General features: G+C 43.8%; 1 protein-coding gene across 1 annotated transcript; it reads right to left on the bottom strand.

The window, feature by feature from the left end:
• Positions 1-6756: 6756 nt before the first annotated feature.
• mdh1ab (malate dehydrogenase 1Ab, NAD (soluble)) lies at positions 6757-21321 on the bottom strand. The gene is made up of 9 exons (XM_083651074.1): positions 21281-21321; positions 20476-20574; positions 16719-16815; positions 14574-14749; positions 11454-11576; positions 10566-10742; positions 9981-10094; positions 8144-8233; positions 6757-7184 (listed from the first exon to the last, which is right to left on the bottom strand). Exons 1-9 carry the CDS (start codon positions 21281-21283, stop codon positions 7062-7064), a joined length of 1002 nt encoding a protein of 333 aa, XP_083507200.1. The 5' UTR covers positions 21284-21321; the 3' UTR covers positions 6757-7061.
• Between the last annotated feature and the right edge of the window lie 3690 nt (positions 21322-25011).

The raw sequence follows: 25011 nt of genomic DNA, 5'->3' as shown, positions 1-25011 counted from the left end.
TGTATAAATAAATATTGGCTGACTAAAATTTAGTGGCCAGAGTGCCAGAACCACTTTTATTTCCATGTACAGTATGTTGTCTACCTATCCTTGCCCAATGTGTTTGTGGACAGTTTGAATTATATATTGGTATTCAAGAATCACAGATTCAATCTGTCTACATACTTTTAGCTATAAAGCTGAAGCTGACAATCACAGGTAGCCTACAGTGTGTGAGAGAGAGAGAACTATATTACTCTTCAAACTGTATATACTGGGTTCATACAAGGTCCTTTAAAGTAGGCTACCTACTGTATAATTTAACTTTTCATACCTGGAGAAATTCAACAAATGTTCAATAAATACATTTTATATTGATTGTTTAGGCCTAATTATTTGTAAAGTCACAACACATTAGAGATGTGTGTAGTTCATTTTGCTCTCAAATGCACCAGGTTGATGAATTTTACTTTAAAATGTAAAAAAAAAATCTTCCGGGGGAGAATCCCCCCGGACCCCCCTTGAGGGGCAAGGCCCATCCCATAGCCAGCTACTTTTTCTATCTGGCTGGCTACTCAGAAATGTGGGGGAACCCCCTGATATACCTTATAGGGCTATATGATTCAGATTAAGTTGTTATATATACTCTCATATTTTGTCTTGTATATCGGTCACGGAAGCTTATTTATCCGCCGTTATAACACTGCCGGTGCCGCGTGAGAAAGCTGCCTCGAGTCAAAAGTATAGTTTACCCACTTTTTTTTACCACTACAGCACTGATTTTAGATCACATCCCTGGTCATAGAGCACCTATTTAATGTGAATGATTCACTAAAATAAAATAATAATAATAAAATAAATTTTTGCATCAAAATTTAACCATGTTTTCATCATACATCCATCTTCAACCGCTTATCTGGGGTCGGTTAGCCGTTCCAGCAGTTTTTTTCCTTTATGGTTAAAGTGTTTTATAATGTTTATTGATTATTATTATCTGCCTGTTGGGGAGAACAAAAACTTTAGAGGGAGATGTGATGTGAAGTTATACTTACTGCCACTAGGGGCAGTGCGTGAGCAGCACTGCATTTACGCTACAGTTAAGAGATGGTACTCGCACAGAAGAAGACTGTTCCGAGTAGTTGTATGTTTGAGCTAATGCCAGAAGCAGCACGTTTATCTCTGTGACTACTCAGCGAGTAGAAGAGTCGGTCGGCAGGCGGGCCGGTGGCAGAGGGGAGAGGAAGTAGGATGGCGGACGGAGGGAACGAGGAAATGGAATCAGATGAGTCAGAAGATGAAGCGGGAGAATTAAAAAAGAACGGAAAGAAAAGAAAGCAATCCGTTTTGAGTTCAGAAAGTGACTCAAGTGGATCAGTGAGGAAGAGAGAGGAGTTTATGCTAGGGATGGTTGCGCTAACAAAGGTGGATGGACTGTTTGCTGATCATCATAGAGTAGGGAAGTTTGTGGAAAAGAAAATTGGGGAGGTAAGGTCGGTTAGGGTTACGAGAGGTGGAATGGTTATAATAGAGTGTGTATCAAAGAAACAAAACCAAAACAGCTTTGGAGAAAATTAAAGTGTTTGGAGCTGGTCGTGCTTGCGTTACTTGTTTTCCATTTGGAACTGAGGTAAGGAAGAAGGGAGTGGTAAGTGGAGCGCCTCTGTCGGTAGAGGCGGAATTGTTTTTCAATGTGCAAGGTGTGATTGAGGCTATGAGGATGACGCGATTTCGTGAAGGAGAAAGGGAAGATAGTACATTAGTGTGTTTGACATTTGATGGGGAATTGCCAGAACGAGTTTATGTTGATTAGGGGCACGGTGGCGCAGTCGGTAGCGCTGTCGCCTCACAGCTAGAAGGTCCTGAGTTCGATTCTCGCCTGGGATGCTGTGGGCGCTGGAGTTGTGTCCCCCCCATATTTTCAGTGCCTACTGCCCAGGTGGGTTATCTCGTCGAAAGAGCCTTTCTGTGTGGAGTTTGCATGTTCTCCCCGTGCTCCCCAGGGTTTCCTCCGTACATAACCCCCCACTAAAAACATGCAGAAGATCGTCATCCGACCAGTGACGACAACATCCGAAGTTGGTCCCCGAGCGCTGGAAAGAAAAAGCGACCACTGCTCCTGGCCTGCCGCCCGGAGGAAAGGACAAGCCAGGATGGGTCAAATGCAGAGGACAAATTTCACCGGCCACCGTCAGCATGAGTGTGTTTGTGGCCGCATGCATGTGTTGGTGTGTGACTGTGTGACAATAAAAGACGGGCTTGTCCGTCACTAACTGTGATTATTGTTGCTATAGGGTAAGGATGTTTGAGAGAGCACCGCTGCATTGTTACTGTTGTCAAGAGTATGGCCATGTAGCTGCTGTGTGTAGAGGGGTCAGTAGATGTGGTAGGTGTGGGAAGGAAGGTTGTGTTGTAGATCAGTGTTCATTACTGGAAGATGAGGCGACATGCTTACACTCACTGCAATGGAAACCATCAGGCAGGGTCAAAACAGTGCCCAAAGAGAATAAAGGAAGTGAACGTGAACAACAGAGTAGAAGTGAATGGGATCTCTTATGCTGAAGCGGTTAAAAGAGTGGAGAGAAATGATCAAATGGAGGAAGTCGAAAGGGAACCAGAACAGAAACGGAAGGGAATTGAACAAAACATATGTGTGGATAAAAGAGGATTTCTGACGTTCATGGCCATGGTGATCAATTGTGCAGAACAGGTCAAAGGAAAAAAGGAAAAGATTGCGATGATGATGGACGCGGCGAGAAGGTTTCTGAATATTGTTGATATTTCTGGAGAGGAGATTGAGAAAGCGCTGAGGGACGAATTTCCACAGACTCAGACAAGTGCGTCTGGGTCATAGAATGGTCATACAGTATCATGAATGGGAGCACTATGGGAGGATACATGATGAACACTGTAAATAGATTGCACTTTCCCCATTGGATAAATAAAGGACAACTTAATAACTTAACCTGACTATGAAGAAGACATCAAAGTCCAGTAGGTGGCGGTAATGCACCATTTAAGGATGCCAACCGCTAATCAAATCCATAGAAGAAGAAGAAGAGTAGAAGAGTCATGACCGTTTGGAGTCCATCATGACACCCAGCTAATAGGCTGGGCCCAGGCCACAGCAAAATCCCAGCTAACACTAACGCTAGTCCTAGCCCAGGCCATAGCAACAGCTCAGCTAACACTAGGCCTAGCCCAGACCATAGCAACAGCTAACACTAACACTAGGCCTAGCCCAGGCCACAGCAACAGCTAACACTAACACTAGTCCTAGCACAGGCCATAGCAACAGCTCAGCTAACACTAGGCCTAGCCCAGGCCATAGCAACAGCTAACACTAGGCCTAGCCCAGGCCACAGCAACAGCTAACACTAACGCTAGTCCCAGCCCAGGCCATAGCAACAGCTCAGTTAACGCTAGTCCTAGCCCAGGCCATAGGAACAGCTCAGCTAACACTAGGCCTAGCCCAGCCAGTTAACGCCTCGCCTGACTGCGCTGCTCTCGTCTGCTTTCCAGGCGAGGCAGCAGTCAACTCAAACGAGCTTAGCATAGCCTCGCAGTTAACGTAACAGTTGTTAAGCTAACTGCTAACTTAAAACAGTCTAATTATGAGTAATGAAGCATTAGCCTACTTAGCGTTACCTTGGAGAGATGAACACAAATGGTCCGGTCAACATTCAGAAGTCTTCAAGTGTTTTATTCAAGAAAGAGCAGTAGCAGCAAATTCCGTGTGATAAATTTGGAATGACAACAACTCTTCTTCTTCTTCTAATTTCCGGCAGACTAGGCACGGGTTAGTGCATTGCTGCCTCACACTGGTGTAGTTACGTCATTGCAAAATTCCCCCTTGTGACCATAGCCTACTTCTATTTCTATTTTTTTTTATTTTTTGCTATGTAATCGTTTAAATGTAAAGATAGGCCTATGCGTGCAATAACGTACTGATAGTCAGCTTACTCTGTAACATGTAGCTTTTATTAGCCTCTCAGGCTAGCTCCGGGACGCGATCTTTTTTCCCCCATGATGGCGAAGGCATGACCCGCCCCTCTCTGCCTCTAATTGGCTGACTGCACTCGGCTGCTCTCGCCTGCTTCCCAGGCGAGCCAGAAGTCATCTCAAACGAGCCTATACTTTCATTCAATGTCACGGTGCTGCGGGGGGAAGTAGGCTACTTCATAGCTTAACTACGAAAATAGTGTTCACTGTTCTGCTGCAGCATGTTGAAGAAATAAATGTTCAGTTTGAACAACACCCATTCTGGTCATTATAGAGCAAGATGATCGCTTCCACTACCAGGGCCGCCCAGAGAGATGGCAGTGCCCCTGGAAGGGTCCAGCCACACGCTTTACTCATATCAACGCTGCAGCTTTCAGAGCTGACTGAAAAAAGTTTGTCAACAGATTATTATTTGGGTCTAAAGCCCTTGCCTGCTCCCGCTTTTTTTTGCCTTGCGATTTTGGCATCCTGACTTTTGTTTTGCTCCTGGCATTTTGCTATCTTGTTTTGTATCACCTGTCTGTGTTGTGTGTTACACCATAAATGGTCCCTCTAGCTGTTGCTGCCCCAAGCAAAATGGCCCACCCCAAGCCTGCCTTGTTCTTGTTCTTCTTCTTTTGGCTTTCCGGCAGACTAGATGCCTTGCGGCACATTGCTGCCTCTCACTGCACTGGTCGGATGGGGGATTACATCAGAATGGCACTATTTTCCACAGGAGCACTCCTGCCCAAGCATGCCTTGTTACTGCTGCTGTGTTTTGTGTATTTGTTCGACTCCTTGCAAAAAAATAAATTAGTTGCCGCATTTTCAGGATGGGAGATATATTTTAGTGTTAACATTTTTTTTATTTTTTTTGCCTGGCTCCAGCGCCCCCCCTAGTGGCGACGCCCCTTGAAGCTTACCCCTTTACCCCCCCTTATGGGCGGACCTGTCCACTACACAACACTGTATTTACGTAGGCTACGTTACATATTTGCGGGAATAAGAGGGATCTCACACTTGTACTGATGTCCAGCATGACTGGTGACGAGGGAAACATGAGTTTGTTTACTGCGTCGTGCCATGCACCGGGTCCGCCTGGTGCTCGGGGTTCTGGAGGAGGGTTTCGGCCAGGGGTGTGGGACCCGGGCAGTGTGAGGGGCAGGGCGGGTGGTGGCAGCCTGGTGGTGGGAGTGGCTGCCCTGGGTGTCTGCCCAGCAGAGGAGCACTTAGCCTGGGTGGTGGCAGTCTGGGGGTTGGGGTGGGTGGCCTGGGTGTCTGTGCCCAGCGGGGTGGTGGCCGCTCTCCTCTCCTCTCCTCTCCTCTCCCCTCTCCTCTCCTCTCCCCCTCTCCCCTCTCCTCTCTCCTCCCCTCCCCTCTCCTCTCCCCTCTTATCTGGTTCCCCCCTCTCTCCCCCTCTCCCCTGGTTCCCCCCACTCTCCCCCTCTCCTCTGCTCCCTCTCCTCCCCTCTCCCCCTCCTCTCCTCTTCTCCTCTTCTCTGGTGGTCGGGGTCGCCTTTTATACACGTCTCAAACGGCGCAGGACAACGTGATTGGCTGGCTCAGATTTGAACAGATCTGAGCCAGCCAATCGCGTTATCCTGTGATGACGTAATGTCTTGTGCCCATGACCGGATGGGACCATATATGGACTTCCTCCCCCCGACTCGTTACTCTGCAGAAACGACAGTAACAAAATCACGAATTGCTCTGTTTTTGGAGCTCTGCATGTCTGTCTTTGTCTAGTTAACGCGTTAACGTTAGCTAACGGCTAACATTCGCTAGTTAGCCAACCAACCAGCAGCTAACATTAGCTAGCTAGCTAACTTACCGGAAGCGATTTCTTTTCGGATGATGGCGAAGGCATAACCCGGCCCTGGCCCTCTCTGCCTCTGATTAGTGGCAGCGTTATAAACCATAGATATGACTATATTAAAAACATAAACACACTGGCGTCTTTCATGCAGGCTAGCAAGCATAACTGCTGTATGTCTGTCTGACCCACTGAGTTTGACGGTCTGACCACAGACTATAGAAAGAGATGTAATGCAGGATAGCCAAGCCAATGTGTTTACATGGAAGTTTGACGCTAGGCCAATCAGAGGCAGAGAGGGGCGGGTTATGCCTTCGCATAGCCTTCGCCATCATCCGAAAAAAAATATCGCCTCCGGGACAACAACGCTTCCTACCCAGCGTGTGCACGTCTTTCCGACAGGGGTGGTTGTTATGGCAACTATCAACAACAACTACTAACGGCCGAACGTTAACAGAGCCGAATAGCCTGCGCTCAGCTATGTATACAGGAAGTAAACCGGATATTCAGGTGGGTTGTGACGGTTGTTATTGTTGTCAAGTTAAAACAGTCTATAAATAAATAGATATTTAATTCCCTACATGGACTTTTGGCCACGGCCACTGGGGGGTGCAATGCACCCCGTTTGGATCCACATCCATCCCTGTTTCGGACCCAGTTTTGATTCTAATGCAAAATGCAACACTCAAACGGCGGATACTTAAAACAAATCCTGACTGTTTGAAGAGGGATGACAACTAGGATTCATATGGGGCTGGATACCAGGCTAAGACTTTCTATGGTGGTGACCTACCCTGATGCATCTTCCTGGATTCCATGATGACTTGACCACTCCCGTGCTTCGCCTCAAGCACTCTTACATGATGAAAGCTGAGAGTAACGTTAATAATCACGGTAGCTAAAGTCACTTTCAGTGAGTTCAAGGCCGATGAGAAGTGTCTTTAAACAAAAATACAAACAAACAAAAAGTACAGTACATTGTTCAATATTTTATTGTTTCGACTTGGACAATTAACCGTTTCAGTGATTGTCGACTCAGTGCATCGTTGACTATTTGTAACAATCCTCCATTAGTTTTACCTACCCCCTCAAAAAAAGTTAATCTGAATACAGTTTGTAACAAATTTTAGTAGTTTGTAACAAATTTTAGTAAAGTGACACTCACACACACGGGCAGACACACACACAGAGCACAACACTGTAACGGGGGTGGTGGAGTGTCTCATCACAGACGCGCGTCTGGAGGTTTAGGGTTGTCTAAGTGTTGGCCGGGCGGCCCTGCAGGGTCTAGTCACACGGCCAGGAAGGTCACAGCGGTGTCCCTCTCATCGATGAGCTCTGAGGCCGTGGCGTCCATCTTGCCTCGGGAGAAGTCGTTGATGGCCAGGCCGTCCACAATCTTCCAGGATTTATCCTGTGGAAAGGAGGCAATTTATTTAATTGGACAATTAGCAAATGCTCTAATCTAGAGTGACTTCCAATAAGTAACAGTAAAATAAGTGAACATTCCTCAAGCATCAACACAGGTCAAGTAGCCAGAGAGTTCAGAGTGGTATGAAAAACAAACAACCACATGTATATACTATAGCATTAGTCATGAAAATTAAAGTAAGAACACCCCTCCTATCAGCAGTTGTTTTTGGTCAATAACCAAATGTAAATATTACAGGGCAAGTGTAGGTATAAGATACCTCTATTTCCCCAATTCATTCAGACAGAGTAAAATCAAATGGACAGATGTGCACTAATGGTAATGTTTCCTGCCTAAAGCCATGGTCCTAACCCTAAAGCCATGGTTGCTCAGTGCTTCTACCCAGACACAGTTTGAGGAGAACAAGGTGTGTTTTAACACCACAAGCAACTTGAGCAAACCAGACAACAGAAATTCATTCATTTCCAACAACCAGATAAATGCTGCCCACTTTTGACCATGGTCTCCTTGTCCCTCAGTGTGAAAAAGTTGTTCCTTGCTGAGTTTTAGGTGTCTCATTGCTCATCAAAAGTGCTGCTGAGATTCTGTAATAACAGGATGAACCAGACGTTCTAGCTTATTGCTTTCATTATCTTCCCAATGGACACAAAGCAAGCCAGAGAGAAATTAGATTTTCAACAAAGTTGTTTCTAAAACTTACACACTTCACCAAATTCCATCATCCAAACAGTCAGCGTCTTTGTATGCATGACCTAACAGCGCCCCCTGTGTTTGGTGGTCGTAGTCACCCCTCTGAGAACAAGCTCGCTCTGGGGTACGTCCCACCTATCACTGGTCTACTGCCGCTACACCACTGGAGCAACAGCTAGTAATCAACTCCTAGCGGAAATCCGAAAACATGTTGCTAGCGGTGTGAATGCAGTGTTCGTTCAGACAGTCACCTTGATCTGGACAGGGAATGAGTAGATGAGGTCGTCGGGGACGCCATAGGAGTTTCCAGTGGAGTAGACACCCATGGAGATGAACTCACCCTGCATGGAGGAGGAAAAGCTCTTGTTAAATCTCTGGTTAAAACGGCACGTGACATCCAATGTGGTGGAATACACTGATACTGATGTTGGCATCAGATATCTGGCTCTCTCAGAGCCACATGTAACATGATGCCACATATCAAAGCAAAGCGACTTTCTGCCTTTCTCCACCGCATAGGACAGGCATGTCCAAAGTCTGGCCCGGGCGCCAAATGCGGTCCCCCGGACCCATTTCAAACAGCTCACAGCTTGTGCCTTAATATATACTATACTGTGTGTGGCTCTCCAGTCTCCACACAGTATTGCTTAATCAAGCAAGTTCACTTTGCGTTCTTTCTGTTCACCCAACGGTGACAGTAGTTAGGCCAGCACCAAGTGGGAACAAGGCAGGCAGAACTAATGTTTTCAGAAGGCAAACAAAATCCTTAAAGTCGAGCTGAACCCAAAAATGACTTTTCTTTTCTTTAGTTCAAATACCTGGCATGCAGTGCACCTATTTAATAATGTATGCAAAAAAGATCACAAAAATCTAATTTATTTAGTTTTTCACACTTTTTCACATCAAAAGTTCATTTTTCAAGATTTCATTGATAACAGTAATGAACAGTTTGCTGACGTCACCTAGTACTATCAAATTTCTACCCCATTTCAACCAATCATTTCACGACATGCAGCTGTCAATCAAATCTTCATTTCAGGATAATTTTCTCTCCCAAAAGAAAGAGAAAATGGCGCCTAGTGCCTGTCATCTGGCAGAATTCCTATCCCATAAACTAACTACCGTACTAACTTGGCCAATTGTATGAAACATGAACAAAAAACAAAAACTATAATCTCTAAGAATGCAAAGAAATGTAACTGCTTAAAACACGCATTCCAGGAATATTATTTACATTTATAACGATAATGGCGTGCACCTCCGAGCCTGACAGCCTTCCTGGCTGTCAGGGGTCGTCTCTCGGAGATTCCAGGCGGGCAGGCAGCACCCATGTATCTGATTGTCCGCTCGCTCCACACGCAGCAGCCTGGCTGCCTGGTACTCCACGGATCCCACTCGCGTAGCACGACAACACGCTGAATCCCACCCGATTTGGGGGTGGAACATGCCAGGATTGGCCGATGCCAAAGCCAGTCGGCAGAATTGTCAAATCAAATCGACACCGTATATGGTCCGCCTCTCAATTTGTTTTCAGTCTGAAATGGACTCAGATGCACGTGACGAACGGGTTCACCTCCACTTTAAGAGTACAATTGTATTGTATGTTTTTTTTAATACCCCATAAGATGCAGGGATGCAAACTAGTCACTTTTAGGTGACATTCTCCTTTTTTATCCCGAAATAGTTTTATCTTTTAATGTTAAGTTAATGATTTCTGAGTGGTTTTGTGTATCTGTCACCTTTTTCACTCTGCATGAGTTTGCATCCCTGAGATGTGAGAAGCAGCTGCCCCCCAGCTATTTTCACATGATCTAATCTGGCCCCCCATTCAAAAAAGTTTGAACACCCCTGGCGTAGGACACCAGATCTCCACTATTGTAGATGTGTATCATTGTTCACCCACACTGATGGACTGGTCACAGGTATCAGCCCATGTGCCCAATCTGTATCTGTACCCAAAAAGTACTAACAGTGCATGTCTAATCCACCATTTTGTTTTTGATAACTATAGTGTGCACATGATTTCAGGGAGAAAAGCTTCTATGGGGCCTCAGCCTGTGGTGGGTGGGGTTGTGGGGGGTCTCTCACCTCGGCGGTGCCGGCCCAGATGTCCCTCATGTGGTCACAGATGGCCTTGGCTGCTGACATGGCACTGGAGAGCTTCCTGGCCTTGATGACTGCAGCGCCTCTCTGCTGCACCGTCTGCAGCACAGGGACACGGATCAGTCACAATGAGAAAATTGGGAATATGGGAGCACGGGGAATGGGAGTCAACGGGAATGTCAGCAGAAGAGGGGAACACATGAACACATAGATTCGCCTGGATTTTTTTCATGCTATCTCTAGTTTGTGGCATACGTAAAAATGAAAATAAACAATAACAGACGCCCTCGGGAGCAGATTCTGCCTCTCCAGCAGAACTTCCGCAGCTCCGTTTGTGACGCGTTTCACGTCACAACGGTGCGCTTTGACAGAGGAGGAAATGGGAGATCTCCCCGAACAAAATAGAGAGATAAGGTGCCCATGTGCTTACATTACCGAGATTAATAATGATACAAAGTGGGTTGCTTATCGGTAAAGCCATCCTTTAAATTCCATGCTTTTTCCACGTTTTCCATGTATAAAGAGGTGGAAGGTGTCTGATAGATTTACACTGAATCCGACTCAACTCACAGAGATGAAATCGCCTGTGAGCCAGGCGTCGTCCTTGACGGCGTCGAAGCACGCCAGGTCGCTGCCGGACATGTTGACCTTACAGTGATGCACGTCTGGGTACTGCGTGTTCGAGTGATTCCCCCAGATGATCACATTCTTCACGTGGGTGGCAGGAACGCCACAGCGCATCGCCACCTGCAGGACAAGAGAGAAAAGTCAGCTTTCATGACCCAACAGAGAAACCACTCTCTCACAGACACACACACACGCACGCACACACGCACACACGCACACACACACACACACACACACACACACACACACACACAGTTGTGGTCCAGACCCACAAACACACACCTGAGAGCGAGCCCTGTTGTGGTCCAGACCCACACACACACACACACACACACCTGAGAGCGAGCCCTGTTGTGGTCCAGACCCACACACACACCTGAGAGCGAGCCCTGTTGTGGTCCAGACCCACACACACACACACACCTGAGAGCGAGCCCTGTTGTGGTCCAGACCCACACACACACACACCTGAGAGCGAGCCCTGTTGTGGTCCAGACCCACACACGCACACACACACACCTGAGAGCGAGCCCTGTTGTGGTCCAGACCCACACACACACACACACACACACACACACCTGAGAGCGAGCCCTGTTGTGGTCCAGACCCACACACGCACACACACACACACCTGAGAGCGAGCCCTGTTGTGGTCCAGACCCACACACACCTGAGAGAGAGCCCTGTTGTGGTCCAGACCCACACACACACACACACACACACACCTGAGAGCGAGCCCTGTTGTGGTCCAGACCCACACACACACACACACACACCTGAGAGCGAGCCCTGTTGTGGTCCAGACCCACACCCACACACACACACACACACCTGAGAGCGAGCCCTGTTGTGGTCCAGGCGGGTGAGGCAGGAGAAGTTCTCTTTGGGGATGGAGGGAGCAGACTTTGCAGCGATCAGACAGTTGGTGTTGGCAGGGTTTCCCACAACCAGCACCTGAAAAAAAACACACAAATGACACACAAAGAAAATAATTAAATCATTAAAATGCAACCTGACTTGACACATTTGATACTAGTTATTTCCTTTGCGTGTAATACTAGAAGAGACAGTAATCATTTTCTTTCTTACACACTTTCTTACACACTTTCTTACACAATTGACATCTATTATGAGATCACAAAAAAAAGACTATTATAATCAGTTATTGCAAAAACATAAAAATAATATCAAGGCTACCTGGAGTGTGCTTAATGACATGATTAAAAATCGTAGTAAAAAGGACTTTCCCACATATTTTGTAAAAAATGACAATTCAATTATTGAAACTATAGAGGAAATTGTTAATGAGTTTAATGATTTTTTTGTTAATGTAGGCCCAAATTTGGCTAAGGAAATTAACTTTCCTACAGATGAAGGCAATCATATTGATTTTGCACTTAACAACAGCAACTCAATGTTCCTTGGTGGAGTTTGTGAGAGTGATGTGTTAGAAGTGGTTAGAAAGTTTAAGAATAAAAAATCCACTGATGATAACACTATTGATATGTCAATTATAAAAGAAGTTTTTGAGTGTGTCCTTGAACCATTTACTTATATATGTAATAAATCCTTTTTAACAGGTATTTTTCCTGATAAAATGAAAGAGGCCAAGGTGGTTCCAATCTATAAAAATGGTGACATACATACTGTATCAAACTATAGACCTGTATCATTGCTTCCTCAATTTTCAAAAATACTTGAAAAACTATTTGTAAATAGACTTGATGGCTTTATTGAGAAATATGAGTTATTGAGTGACCATCAATATGGGTTTAGAAGCAATAGATCAACATCTTTAGCAGTGATGGATTTTGTGGAAAATATAGCAACAGCAATAGATAAGAAACAACACACTATAGGTGTATTTATTGACTTACGTAAAGCATTTGATACAATCGATCACTCATTACTTTTACAGAAACTGGAACGTTATGGGATAAGAGGTGTCATTCAACATTGGTTAAGAAGCTATTTAAATAATCGGTTTCAATATGTAAAAATTAACAATACCGAATCAGATCTTAGAAGAGTAACCTGTGGTGTTCCACAGGGTTCGGTATTGGGACCTAAGTTATTTATACTTTATTTAAATGATATTTGTACAGTATCTAATACTTTGAAATGTGTTACATTTGCTGATGATACTAATTTATTTTGTTCAGGGGAGGACATGAAGAAATTATTGTTAACAGTAGAAAGGGAATTGATCATGTTAAAGAAATGGTTTGATAGGAATAAGTTGTCACTAAATGAAAACAAAACAAAATTTATGGTGTTTGGTGGTGTTATGGTTGACTGTGAAATTAAGTTGAATCTAAATGGAGCTGAAATTGAACGAGTATATGAAACTAAATTCTTGGGTGTAATTATAGATCATAAACTCTGTTGGAAGCCACATATAGAATATATTAAAAGTAAATTAGCTAAATCTGTTGGTATTCTGTACAAAACTAGGGATCTGCTGAATAAGAAATGTTTGCATATATTGTATTTTTCACTTATAGTGCCATATATGTCATACTGTGTTGAGGTCTGGGGTAATGTATATAAAACAAATATAGATCCTATTATTAAACTACAAAAAAGAGCTATTAGAATAATAAATAAAGTTGGTTACCTCGAATCGACCAATCCATTATTCATAAGGTCCTGCACCTTAAAATTCGTAGATATTGTGTATATAAAAACGTTAGAAATTGTTTTCCGTGTTAGGAGTAAAAGCCTTCCAGTTTGTATTCAACATTTTTTTAATTTAAGAGAAGGAAATTATAATTTAAGAGGGTTATGCATTTTTAAAACAGGAAAAGCGAGAATTAATGTCAAATCTCGATGTGTTTCAGTTTTGGGAGTTAAACTATGGAATAGCCTTTGTGATGATTTGAAATTGTGTACATCATTGTTGAGGTTTAAAAAAGCCTTAAAAAGTAAAATAATTCAGGATTATAACTTACAGTAAATTCTGTCTTTCTTTCTATTCTTTATTTTGTTGCAGATATTCTGGGTTTTTTCTAATGGATTATACAGGATAGGCAAAAAATAAGCCTTGGCTTCAGCCTATTCCTTTTTTCGGTCATTGACTGTATAAATTGTATTTGTGTGAAATGGTCTGTACAGGTATGATGATGTTCTCTTGCTGTATATTCACACAAATTGTTACATTTGTTTGTGGTTCATTATAACCTATGACCGAAAATAAACCATTCATTCATTCATTCATTCATTCACTTGCTTGTATAGATATGCTCCATTTAACAAGATAATATCCTATGGTCTTTTTTATTTTTTGTATCCATTCTATTCAGAGTGGACCTACTGTAGCGGTTTTTGAAAATCTCGTTTACGTTTCAAAAGCTAGATGCAGTTAGATGACATCCCGCTCTTCCAATTTCAATAGGATGAATCAGCGTGATGTCACTTGCCACCCCGAAATGTGGAACCCCGCGGCAGTTAATAGTATGAGTTGTGCCAAACAAACGTTAATATCTCAAAAACTATACATGACATTGCTTATATTTTGACATTCAGAGTGAGAGCAGAAGTAGCTCAAGAGTTTGATGTATAATATGTTGTGTTAAAGTTGTGTGAACTGTCGCAGTGTTTTTTAAATGTAAACAGAGTTAACTAGCTAGAATCAGACACTCACGCCTCGCGCCACTTGGGCTCCATAGGGTTTCCATTGCCGTTGCCGCCCAGTGACGCGGTTTGTTTACCAAAATGCTGCTCGGCTGATCCCTCGTATATGAAGTAGTGTGATTATGGGTGGGATTCAAACTAGGAAAACATGTGATGTGACTAAAGTTGTCATCACATAGTTACTTATGAATTTCAATGAGTGTACTTTTCTGAATATTGCTACTCACTGCAGCAGTTTGGATGTTTTCCCAGACATACCGGGGCTAAAATACAATCTGCCTTTACAGAAAAGCTTCAAATAGTATGTACTGTATGTACCTTGACGGTCTTCTTGGCATATTTCTCCAGGGCGGCTCCCTGGTTCTTGAAGATTGCCACGTTGGCCTTGAGCAGGTCCTTCCTCTCCATGCCCTCCCTCCTGGGCATGGAGCCCACCAAGATGGCGGCGTCCAGGTCCTTGAAGCCCACCTCCTCCTTGTCAGTGGGGACGACCTCTGTGGAAAGAGCAGAGTGGAGAGACAGAGGTGCTGGTTGAATACATGTGATATGCAACACTGTACGTCCATGGGGGGGGGGGGCCTACACATTTGACCTTTTTAAATGTCGACTTTGCTCATGGTCTCTCAGCACTCAACATTGGGCTGTAGGGTGGTGAATTGGCAGAAATGGCTGAAAATGGTTCTTCAGCGTTTTTACCAGCCGTGACAGCTGGGACTCATTGTTTTCACTCTGTGTGTGTGTGTGTGTGTGTGTGTGTCTGTGTGTGTCTGTGTGTGATAAAGGCTAAACGTGGTCCTGGAGACACCTATTGTAACGGGAACTAACACAGAAGCGGTTTTGAGTACGTTGCCAGGTGTTATAATACTAGATCTGATGCCTAGATGCCTGAGGACAGATTAGATCTGATGCCTAGATGCCTGAGGACAGATTAGATCTGATGCCTAGATGCCTGAGGACAGATTAGATCTGATGCCTAGATGCCTGAGGACAGATTTTGTGAGTAGTTATTTTTCAGTTTAGTACACAAACACAACCGTTTGTATGGATGATCACTTGCTGTGCAAAATCCAAGCCCATCGAAATGCATTTTCAGAACAGATTCCCAGATGAGAGAAACACCCAGTAGTTAGTGTAGGTTTTTATGATTCGTTGTACTCACGATGTATTCATATGAGAACTGCTGTACTGGCGAGTTCATAACTGGTCCAGACAGACAATCCTATAATTATCGGATCAAATTGCACGAGCCACACAGGTAGTCTCGTCCGCATACTCTTAACTGACGACTCCTCTCTTTCAAACTCTCTTTGTGTTCTAGAGGGGTTTTCTATTCGTTTCCAACTTCTAACATACACAACTTCCTGTATATCCCATGTCCCTGATGTGTATAGAGAGCCAAAGTGAACGTCACTTCCTGTATATCCCATGTCCCTGATGTGTATAGAGAGCCAAAGTGGAACGTCACTTCCTGCTTCAGCACTGTACCAGAGATTTTCACCCGCCATTTATTTTCCCATAGACATTTCGTAAAATGCTTATAAAAATGGTTTTACTTGAACTAACCAAACTTGAACCGTTTGGTTTGAACAAGTAAAACTATTTTTATACGCATTTTACGAAATGTCTATGGGAAAATAAATGGCGGATGAAAATCTCTGGTTCAGTGCTGAAGCAGGAAGTCGGCGGTCACTTTGCCTCTCTATGACACTGTATTGCTGAGCCCACCTCCGTGCGTACAACATTGTCTTTGCAGCCTTGTTGGTTAATACAGGGGCCTCTCACAACCCCCACCCACACAAAGCAAGGGACAGCGCCGTTTCAGAGGAAAAATCCCAGGTCACAATGGAGATGGCGCATAATGGCGCCTCACGACTAAAGCCGCCGTGACAACTGTAACGAGACAAAGACTGGAAAACCTATTGGAAATCAGGAACCAGCCTCCTCCTCCGTTCGGAGCGTGTGTGCGCGCTCGGAATTTGACGTTTTGCTCTGGGATCCAGTAACTTAAAACAACAGACATTACTGAGAAAGTGTGGTGTCTGTTCCCAAACCGCGCCATTCCAATCACAACAGCTGTATCATACTCACAGGAGCTGTTGTGTATAATTCAATGAGAAGCCTTCGAGCATTGCAACCACACCGTCAGTTTAGGGATTATATTCCCGCTGGGCACCAACACATGGAAATAATGATCAGGACAACAATGTTCACCAAATGGTACACGGTATAATCAGTTTCTATATCCCAGTTTTTCCTTGTGACTGGCTGCTACATGCTGGTGTGATGACGATGATTTGGGGGTGGAGGGGGGTGGGAGGGGTGGGTGTCACCTGTCCCCTACACGTTTAGCTGTGGCAGTGGAATGGCCAGCGCCATGGTTACCTCTCAGAAGTGGGAGGGGTGGGTGTCACCTGTCCCCTACACGTTTAGCTGTGGCAGTGGAATGGCCAGCGCCATGGTTACCTCTCAGAAGTGGGAGGGCACAGTCCTGCAGCTCCATGACGACACCCTCGAGAACTGGCAACATGGGCGTAATGTCCAAAAGGAGCAGGATGATTGGCTGACCGGGGCGGGGGAGGGAGGAAGCAGGCAGTGGGGTGAAAGGCATAGAATGGATGAGAGTGAAAACATGCTGAACTGAAAGCACAGAAATAATAATGTCACACACAATACCATGTAGACCGACGTGTCAATGGAGGCCTGAGGTGTATATGAAGTATGTATGCTATATGATGTAGTTACTACGTAAGGGATAATGTATTGTGAGCCGGTGATTACTGGCGAAATAATGACCGACAGGTGAATGATTGAGCCCGACGCGCAGCGGAGGGCTCAATCATTCACCTGAAGGTCATTATTTCCAGTAATCACCGGCTCACTATATATTATCCCGCTTAGAACATGGCCTACAACTAAATTATTTCAGTAATCTGACAAAAATAATTATTCAAATAGATTTTTTAATAGCGTTTTCAACGACAAAGCGGTTTCATTCGTAATTGGCACACAAGACACCACAGCTGCAACTGGTTGGCCTAATTAGTAGTGTCTGCAGACAAAATGCTCTTATCAACTGATTAATCCAGGTGTGGCAGAGCAGCGGTCGGTTGTCGAGAAATAATGACCGGTGAATCTTGTTGATTGACCAATCAGAATCGAGTATTCAAGAGAGCCGTGTTCTAAATTGTAGTATATGATGCGTGTATATACGAGGGATCAGCCCATCAGCATTTTGGTAAACAAACGGCTTCAAAATAGTTCCGTGTGGAAACAGAGTACTGTACGCGAAGAGTGAGGAGCAGAGGTCGCCGCTTATCTGCATCGACAAAAAGGTTATTTTAGAGCCACAATATAATCAACAACTAGCCAACAGATATCAAAGCTGGGGGCGCTTTATGAAAATAACATGACTCGAACATGACCGCGTTATATCAAACTGGTCGTTCAGTGGCGTTTTATTGCCCCACAACTAATGCTCATAGCTAACAGCTAGCTATGTTCTAGCGGCTAGTGCGGGACGGGTGCATGTATTTACATGGAGGGACGCGCATAGGGGTGGATAACACCCCGCAGTCAGATGTTTGTTGTCATCGTGACGTCACGCTGATTCCTCGTATACTCTATGTAGTATGTATCATGGTATATTTAAGCAATATATCACGAGAGCAAGTGTGTTGTGGAGAATATATCCCGCTGATAAGCTGTTATCCCACGAGGCCGCAGGCCGAGTGGGATAACAGCTTATCAGCGGGATATATTCCACAACACCACGCAGCTCGAGTGCTATATTGCTTTTATAAAACGGTTTACAAGTATAATAATATAATAATAATAATACTATAAGTCCGACTGGCATTGTATTCTGATAGTCAGCTGAAACACTACTGTAAGGCGGGACCTCTAGCAAGAAGATAGACGTGCGGGTGATTTGATTGGATCGTTCGGGAGACTGAAGTCGACATTGGCCAATCCTGGCGCTTGCCTGGACTTTTTACAAAGCCCGACACCAGAGCCATATGCCCACACCAAGTAACGTTACGTCTTATTTAGAAATGCGGGGTTAAGAGTGAGGGCGCGCGAGAGAGGGGTTAAGACATTAGCCCGCGTCTATTCTTGTACAAAACATCATTTTCTGCGAAGTATTAGTAAAGTTATAAGCGAAGATCGATTCACAAGGATCTGAAAAGCTGTCTCCGCCATTTTGTTTTTGAGGTACTTTTAGTAAGAGAGTTGCGCCATCATGCGTCCGACTAGTGACCCTCCATACAGCAGATCAGGAGAAAGCTGTTTGGCTCGAGCGCAGCGCTGCCTTTTAGTAAGAGAGTTGCCATGGCAACCAATAACCCATGGCCATGGGTTATTGAACTCGGTTACTGGAATTATACAATGGCTGTGAACCAATCAGATTGCTTGATTTGAGAGAGCCGTTTTATAAGTGACAGTATACTCTATGTAGTATGTATCATGGTATATGTGACAGTATACTCTATGTAGTATGTATCATGGTATATGTGACAGTATACTCTATGTAGTATGTATCATGGTATATGTGACAGTATACTCTATGTAGTATGTATCATGGTATATGTGACAGTATACTCTATGTAGTATGTATCATGGTATATGTGACAGTATACTCTATGTAGTATGTATCATGGTATATGTGACAGTATACTCTATGTAGTATGTATCATGGTATATGTGACAGTATACTCTATGTAGTATGTATCATGGTATATGTGACAGTATACTCTATGTAGTATGTATCATGGTATGTGACAGTATACTCTATGTAGTATGTATCATGGTATATGTGACAGTATACTCTATGTAGTATGTATCATGGTATATGTGACAGTATACTCTATGTAGTATGTATCATGGTATATGTGACAGTATACTCTATGTAGTATGTATCATGGTATATGTGACAGTATACTCTATGTAGTATGTATCATGGTATATGTGACAGTATACTCTATGTAGTATGTATCATGGTATATGTGACAGTATACTCTATGTAGTATGTATTATGGTATATGTGACAGTATACTCTATGTAGTATGTATTATGGTATATGTGACAGTATACTCTATGTAGTATGTATCATGGTATATGTGACAGTATACTCTATGTAGTATGTATCATGGTATATGTGACAGTATACTCTATGTAGTATGTATCATGGTATATGTGACAGTATACTCTATGTAGTATGTATCATGGTATATGTGACAGTATACTCTATGTAGTATGTATCATGGTATATGTGACAGTATACTCTATGTAGTATGTATCATGGTATATGTGACAGTATACTCTATGTAGTATGTATCATGGTATATGTGACAGTATACTCTATGTAGTATGTATCATGGTATATGTGACAGTATACTCTATGTAGTATGTATCATGGTATATGTGACAGTATACTCTATGTAGTATGTATCATGGTATATGTGACAGTATACTCTATGTAGTATGTATCATGGTATATGTGACAGTATACTCTATGTAGTATGTATCATGGTATATGTGACAGTATACTATATGTAGTATGTATCATGGTATATGTGACAGTATACTCTATGTAGTATGTATCATGGTATATGTGACAGTATACTCTATGTAGTATGTATCATGGTATATGTGACAGTATACTCTATGTAGTATGTATTATGGTATATGTGACAGTATACTCTATGTAGTATGTATCATGGTATATGTGGCATGTATATGATGGTATGTGTGAAGCCCTTTAGACTTGACTGTGATAAAGGGTGATATAAATAAATCAAGAAGAATAGACTCGGTGACTGAGAACACATGTGGTTCACTGACTGTGGGCACAGGACATGTGGGCACAGGACATGTGGGCACAGGACATGTGGGCACAGGACATGTGGGCACAGGACATGTGGGCACAGGACATGTGGGCACAGGACATGTGGGCCTGAGACTCTTGGCACAAGATCCATTTGACGGACAATCCAGGCTCGGGCGTGTGAATGAGCATTATGCAATTTGATCGTCCTCCACTTTACAGGAACCCCACGTCTGCTCAATGTCACCCCAGATATGAGCAGGAAACCCGGGGGACAGTCACGGCCGTCTTCTGGGAACTGTCGCTAATATCCAACGTGTGACACTGACCTTGCACCGGCTAATGAGATGAGGGATAGTGTGAGTGTTACGCAAGCAAGGCAAAGCCCTTCTTTACCTGATCTTTGCCAAAGACATCTCCCTTAGCAATGCTGAACAGCAGGGAATAGGCAATCTGCCCAGCAGCGCCGGTCACCAGAACTCTAATAGGCTCAGACTGCAAGACACAAGGCAAAGAACACAGCTGTTAGCATTATTAGCATCGATTTCACTATAAAAGGACAAGTATGAAAGTGACAGTTCAATTGTCAAACACAGCGAGTGTGTTTCCATTCTTGTCTACAGGATTTACTAAAGCAGAAGCAGCCGGTTCAAAAATAGCACACACTCTCAGTACCGTGAGGGCTACACACATTGCATAACACACCAGGATATATTTATCATCTTCACTGGCATCTGTACCATTCATTCAACGCCATTCATTCACGTCCCCAATACAATTAAGTAGAAAAAGCGTTACATTAACGTGTTAAATGTATGCATTAATAAGAACAATATGGTCTTATCATCATCAGTCGTTTAAAAAGGACAGCACACTCCTCAGTCTGGAACAAGTCGTGCCTCAGGGTATTCACAGGACCTGTTGCCCCACGAAGCTAGTTACTCCTAGATGGATAGCGATGTTAATAATAGGTGTTCCGTGCATGCAAGCAAAGACTGGCTCGGCTGGTTTACAGTCCGTTTGGCTTGACTAGTTTAACTGGGTGACATGAAATGCCACCAGCCTATATGACTAGATTGTGTGGAACTTGAACGCAACGTAAGAAACCGATCGCCTATTGTAGTGTTATCTGGATTAAAAACAGCATTGTTGATACAGGGGGAATGTGTTGGCTAACGCTAGCTGTAATAACGGTACTCACCATGTTCGCACAGGGACTGCTCTGACTGCTCTCCCGCTTATCATGCGGAACTGGAGGTCACCTCTATTTATATTTGTTCAGTCATCATCACGACACTTGTCACGGCTAAACGGCAGACATGGGCTCCAGGTAAATGTAGTTTCAATGGTAATTGTAGTCCTTCAACGTAAACGAACTCATTTGTTTTCGGGTTAAAAACCCACATGGGCTAAACACGATGGCAAATGGTGAAAGAAAAGTGTTGTTGTAACGTACACGCGTTAAATGTATCATATATAAACATGGCCAGGCTTGCTACAGAACGCATTTGAACTGAAGCTAGTTAGCTACCAGCTAGCATAGCTATCAGAGACACTTGTAGTTAGTTGCTTAGCAACCTGTGTAGAGCGCGAGAGGTGGTAGCTCGCATGCTAGCGAGACAGACAGCCAGCAGAGGAAGGCTGTCATGTGTTGTGTTGGCTGCTGCGGCAGAAGAACGACTAGCGTTCACATAACGCTAAATGACCCATGTTAGAAGAATTTAGCTAAATATGACGTTTAGTTACAGTACTTAGATAACTAACTTAGCTTTAGGTTAGCTACCGTAGCTCAGCAGCCTGATAAATCTCATCTTGTGCTAACTTGCTGCAACACGGGAGAGAGCAACAACTTTTTCATACAAGGTAACATGTAAAATACCTGATGGTGCTTATGTCTGTGTGTGTGTGTGTGTGTGTGTGTGTGTGTGTGTGTGTGTGTGTGTGTGTGTGTGTGTGTGTGTGTGTGTGTGTGTGTGTGTGTGTGTGTGTGTGTGTGTGTGTGTGTGTGTGTGTATATATATGTCATGGACTCGAGTATGTGTCGTTTTTGGTCGAATTACAGTTACACATCACTTCAAACCTTCATGAATGCCTCAAGTCTCGGCAACATCAGAAACACAAGACAATAACACCATAATGGGAGTAATAATGGGCTATCAGTTTACCAGTTACTAAACTGGGAGACTTTCAGTGCTATCGACTCAGTCTTGTGCTTCTGATGTGATTATTAGCCTGGACATACAGTTCATTCACCTAATGTCTCAGAACATCTCTTTGCACATGAACATTTTAATCTCGTTTCCAAAGTCGTCTCTTAGGTCTTCTAGTCTAAATGATGTTTTTCAGCCAGGGAAAAGTCAAGTGTTTGTCTCTCTATCTTGTTTTGGGTTGAGAGGACCCTAAAGAGAGACCCATGCTAGGTGAGTGTGCTAATTAATATTTCATGTCCTCATACTCATTACAGCCTCATTACATGACTTGGGACAAAAGAGGAGGAGATGGTGTTACATCTGGCTGGCTCCTGAGTTCTTCACTTCATACAGGCTCACCGGGCGGACGTCTACAACTGTAAAGCGTAAGTAGGGACGTCTCTTTCCCCATCTTGGTCTCAGTTCTGGTTGTAATGTAGGTTGTATAGTGGTTGTGTAGTGGTTGTGTAGTGGTTGTGTAGTAGTGCACTGTTTTGGATGTCTTTATGATGATGCAAAGCTTCTGCACACCTGAACATGACCGGTGCGTTGGAGGAGGGAAAACCCGACCGAATCAAAAGAAAATAACTCCCGCACACTGTCTCCAAATGCAAAAAGTTGTATTTAACAGAAAGAAGGACCGAAGCATTATTCTTTCTGTTAAATACAAGTTTTTGCATTTGGAGACAGTGTGCAGGAGTTATTTTCTTTTGATGTCATTATGATCAAATGCTTTACTACCTAATTATTGGCCTATTTGGGTGCAACAACAAGCTGGGAGACCGTCGTTAAAAGAGAGAACCCAGGTTGAAGTTTGTTTATTGATTGTATATTTAATCACAAGCATGTCTCCATGTTCAAGCCCTTGTGTTGTTGGCATGGATTCCGCGCTGCTGAAGTTTCTCTGAGCAAGTTTGCTCCCTACCAGCTGCCCCTGACCTCTGACCTCCCAGTGGAGTTGGGCTAGCAAAAAGAGAATTTGTCCACAGGGGTCAATAAAGCAGGATATTAGTCTCATTATTATTACATCATGCATTTTACAGATGGAAGCGAAGTGCATTTTGCTCACGAGCAGGCGCCTGGCTGTCCACACAAGGAGCGCATTTTTCCACGCCGGGCATCAGCGACTCACTCGTCTTCATCTTTTGTTTTCATATCTACCTCATTTTGATCATGAGTTTATAACCTCATGTATATAACGTCATGTGTTCAGGCCAACTGTTCATGGCATGTCCATGTCTTGGGATTAGGGTAAACACTGAATGACTGACCACAGTAGGACAGAGAGTGTTTGTTAATAACGTTGTTGTGTTGTAGGTCTGTAGTCTCTCTCTCTGTCACTCTCTAGCTCTGTTGTGCCAGATGACTGACCACCTGAAAACCCCACTTCAGATAGCAAGGTCACTCCCACCTCTCTCTCTTTCCCCCTGCTCCCGCTGTCTCTTTCGCTCGCAGCCCTTTTAAAAAGTAGAACAGACGCCGAACTAAAGCGCAGCAGAGCAGTAACAAAAGGAGGGAGTCACCCGCCAAAGTAAAAAATTACAACACTAACTTATTAACTAAAACTAAGGACTAAACACAAACTACTACAAACCAACGGAACAAAAAAGGTGCACACAGGTGAGGGGAGAGGGACCCTGAAGGGTCTGCAGGCGTTTTAAAGCCCAAGGAGTACCGCCGGGCCCAGGTCATCAGCCTAACGACCCCAACCGCCAGGCTCCTGCAAGACAGGAGAGCCAGCAGAGCGTCACCACGTCACGCCGTGGTGAAGTTTGATTGCGTACAGGTACAGAGGAGTGAAGCGTTTCACCGCCGACACACTCATGTGAGTTTGGGTGTTGTGGCCGATGGCACTGTGGCGATCATAACGCTGGTTTAAAGAGCAAGCTAGAGAGGTCAGTATTTGACACGCTCTGCTATCTGTGACAGATAACATTGTCATGTTATGGGCCCTTCAAGGGACCTCTTGTTTACCGTGAATCATAAGTCCAATTGAACAGCCTCCTCATGTGGTGTTCAAGACATGTTCAGTAGAAATGTTCTGAAAGCTTCGAGGTCACGACGTGTGACGTGTCTCGTGACGTGTTCAGAAAATGGCGGACGCCATGGACGTAGATGATTCATAGTCATTTTATAATATGTCTGAGGAACATGTTGATATTCCCAATGGTCTCGTCTTTTTCCCTCTGTCATTATGCCTTGGCATTCCCTGCATTAAGGTAGTTAGCTCAATTGTTAGCCTCGTCAACCGCGCATGTTCATGACGTGACCACTTGAATGCCAAGCATGTCGTGACTCGTGTACACTCGTAAACACGAGTTCACGACTTTCATTTGAAGGCCACATTAGACTAATAAACTACAGCGGGAATGAGTCTGGAAGACCTGGATGTCAGCACTTCTGGTTCCTACGTGCAAAAGTCAATGGGATTTTTGCATGGGGATTTTGGTTACAATGCTTGAAATAAGGTCTGTGGTTTACAAAAGTTTATGAAACATCGAACTTTGTGTTCACCAAGATAATCTTCATAAATGAGGACCACTTTTGTGATTTTCGAATCATAAATGTGTTTTTTTTACACCATTTTCAGAAAGCGCTTAAAGTGGTCCTCATTTGGGAGGATTATCTTGCTGAACACAAAGTTAGCTGTTTCATAAACTTTTGTTAACCACAGACCTTATTTCCTGCATTTAATATTCAAATTCCCATACAAAAATCCCATTGCCTTTTACACGTGGGAACC

The sequence above is a fragment of the Poromitra crassiceps genome (assembly GCF_964638095.1).
Source record: "Poromitra crassiceps genome assembly, chromosome: 14".
NCBI classification, from domain to species: domain Eukaryota; kingdom Metazoa; phylum Chordata; class Actinopteri; order Beryciformes; family Melamphaidae; genus Poromitra; species Poromitra crassiceps.
The sequence above is the reverse complement of the archived record's forward strand: the minus strand, read 5'-3'. Positions and strand labels throughout refer to the sequence as shown.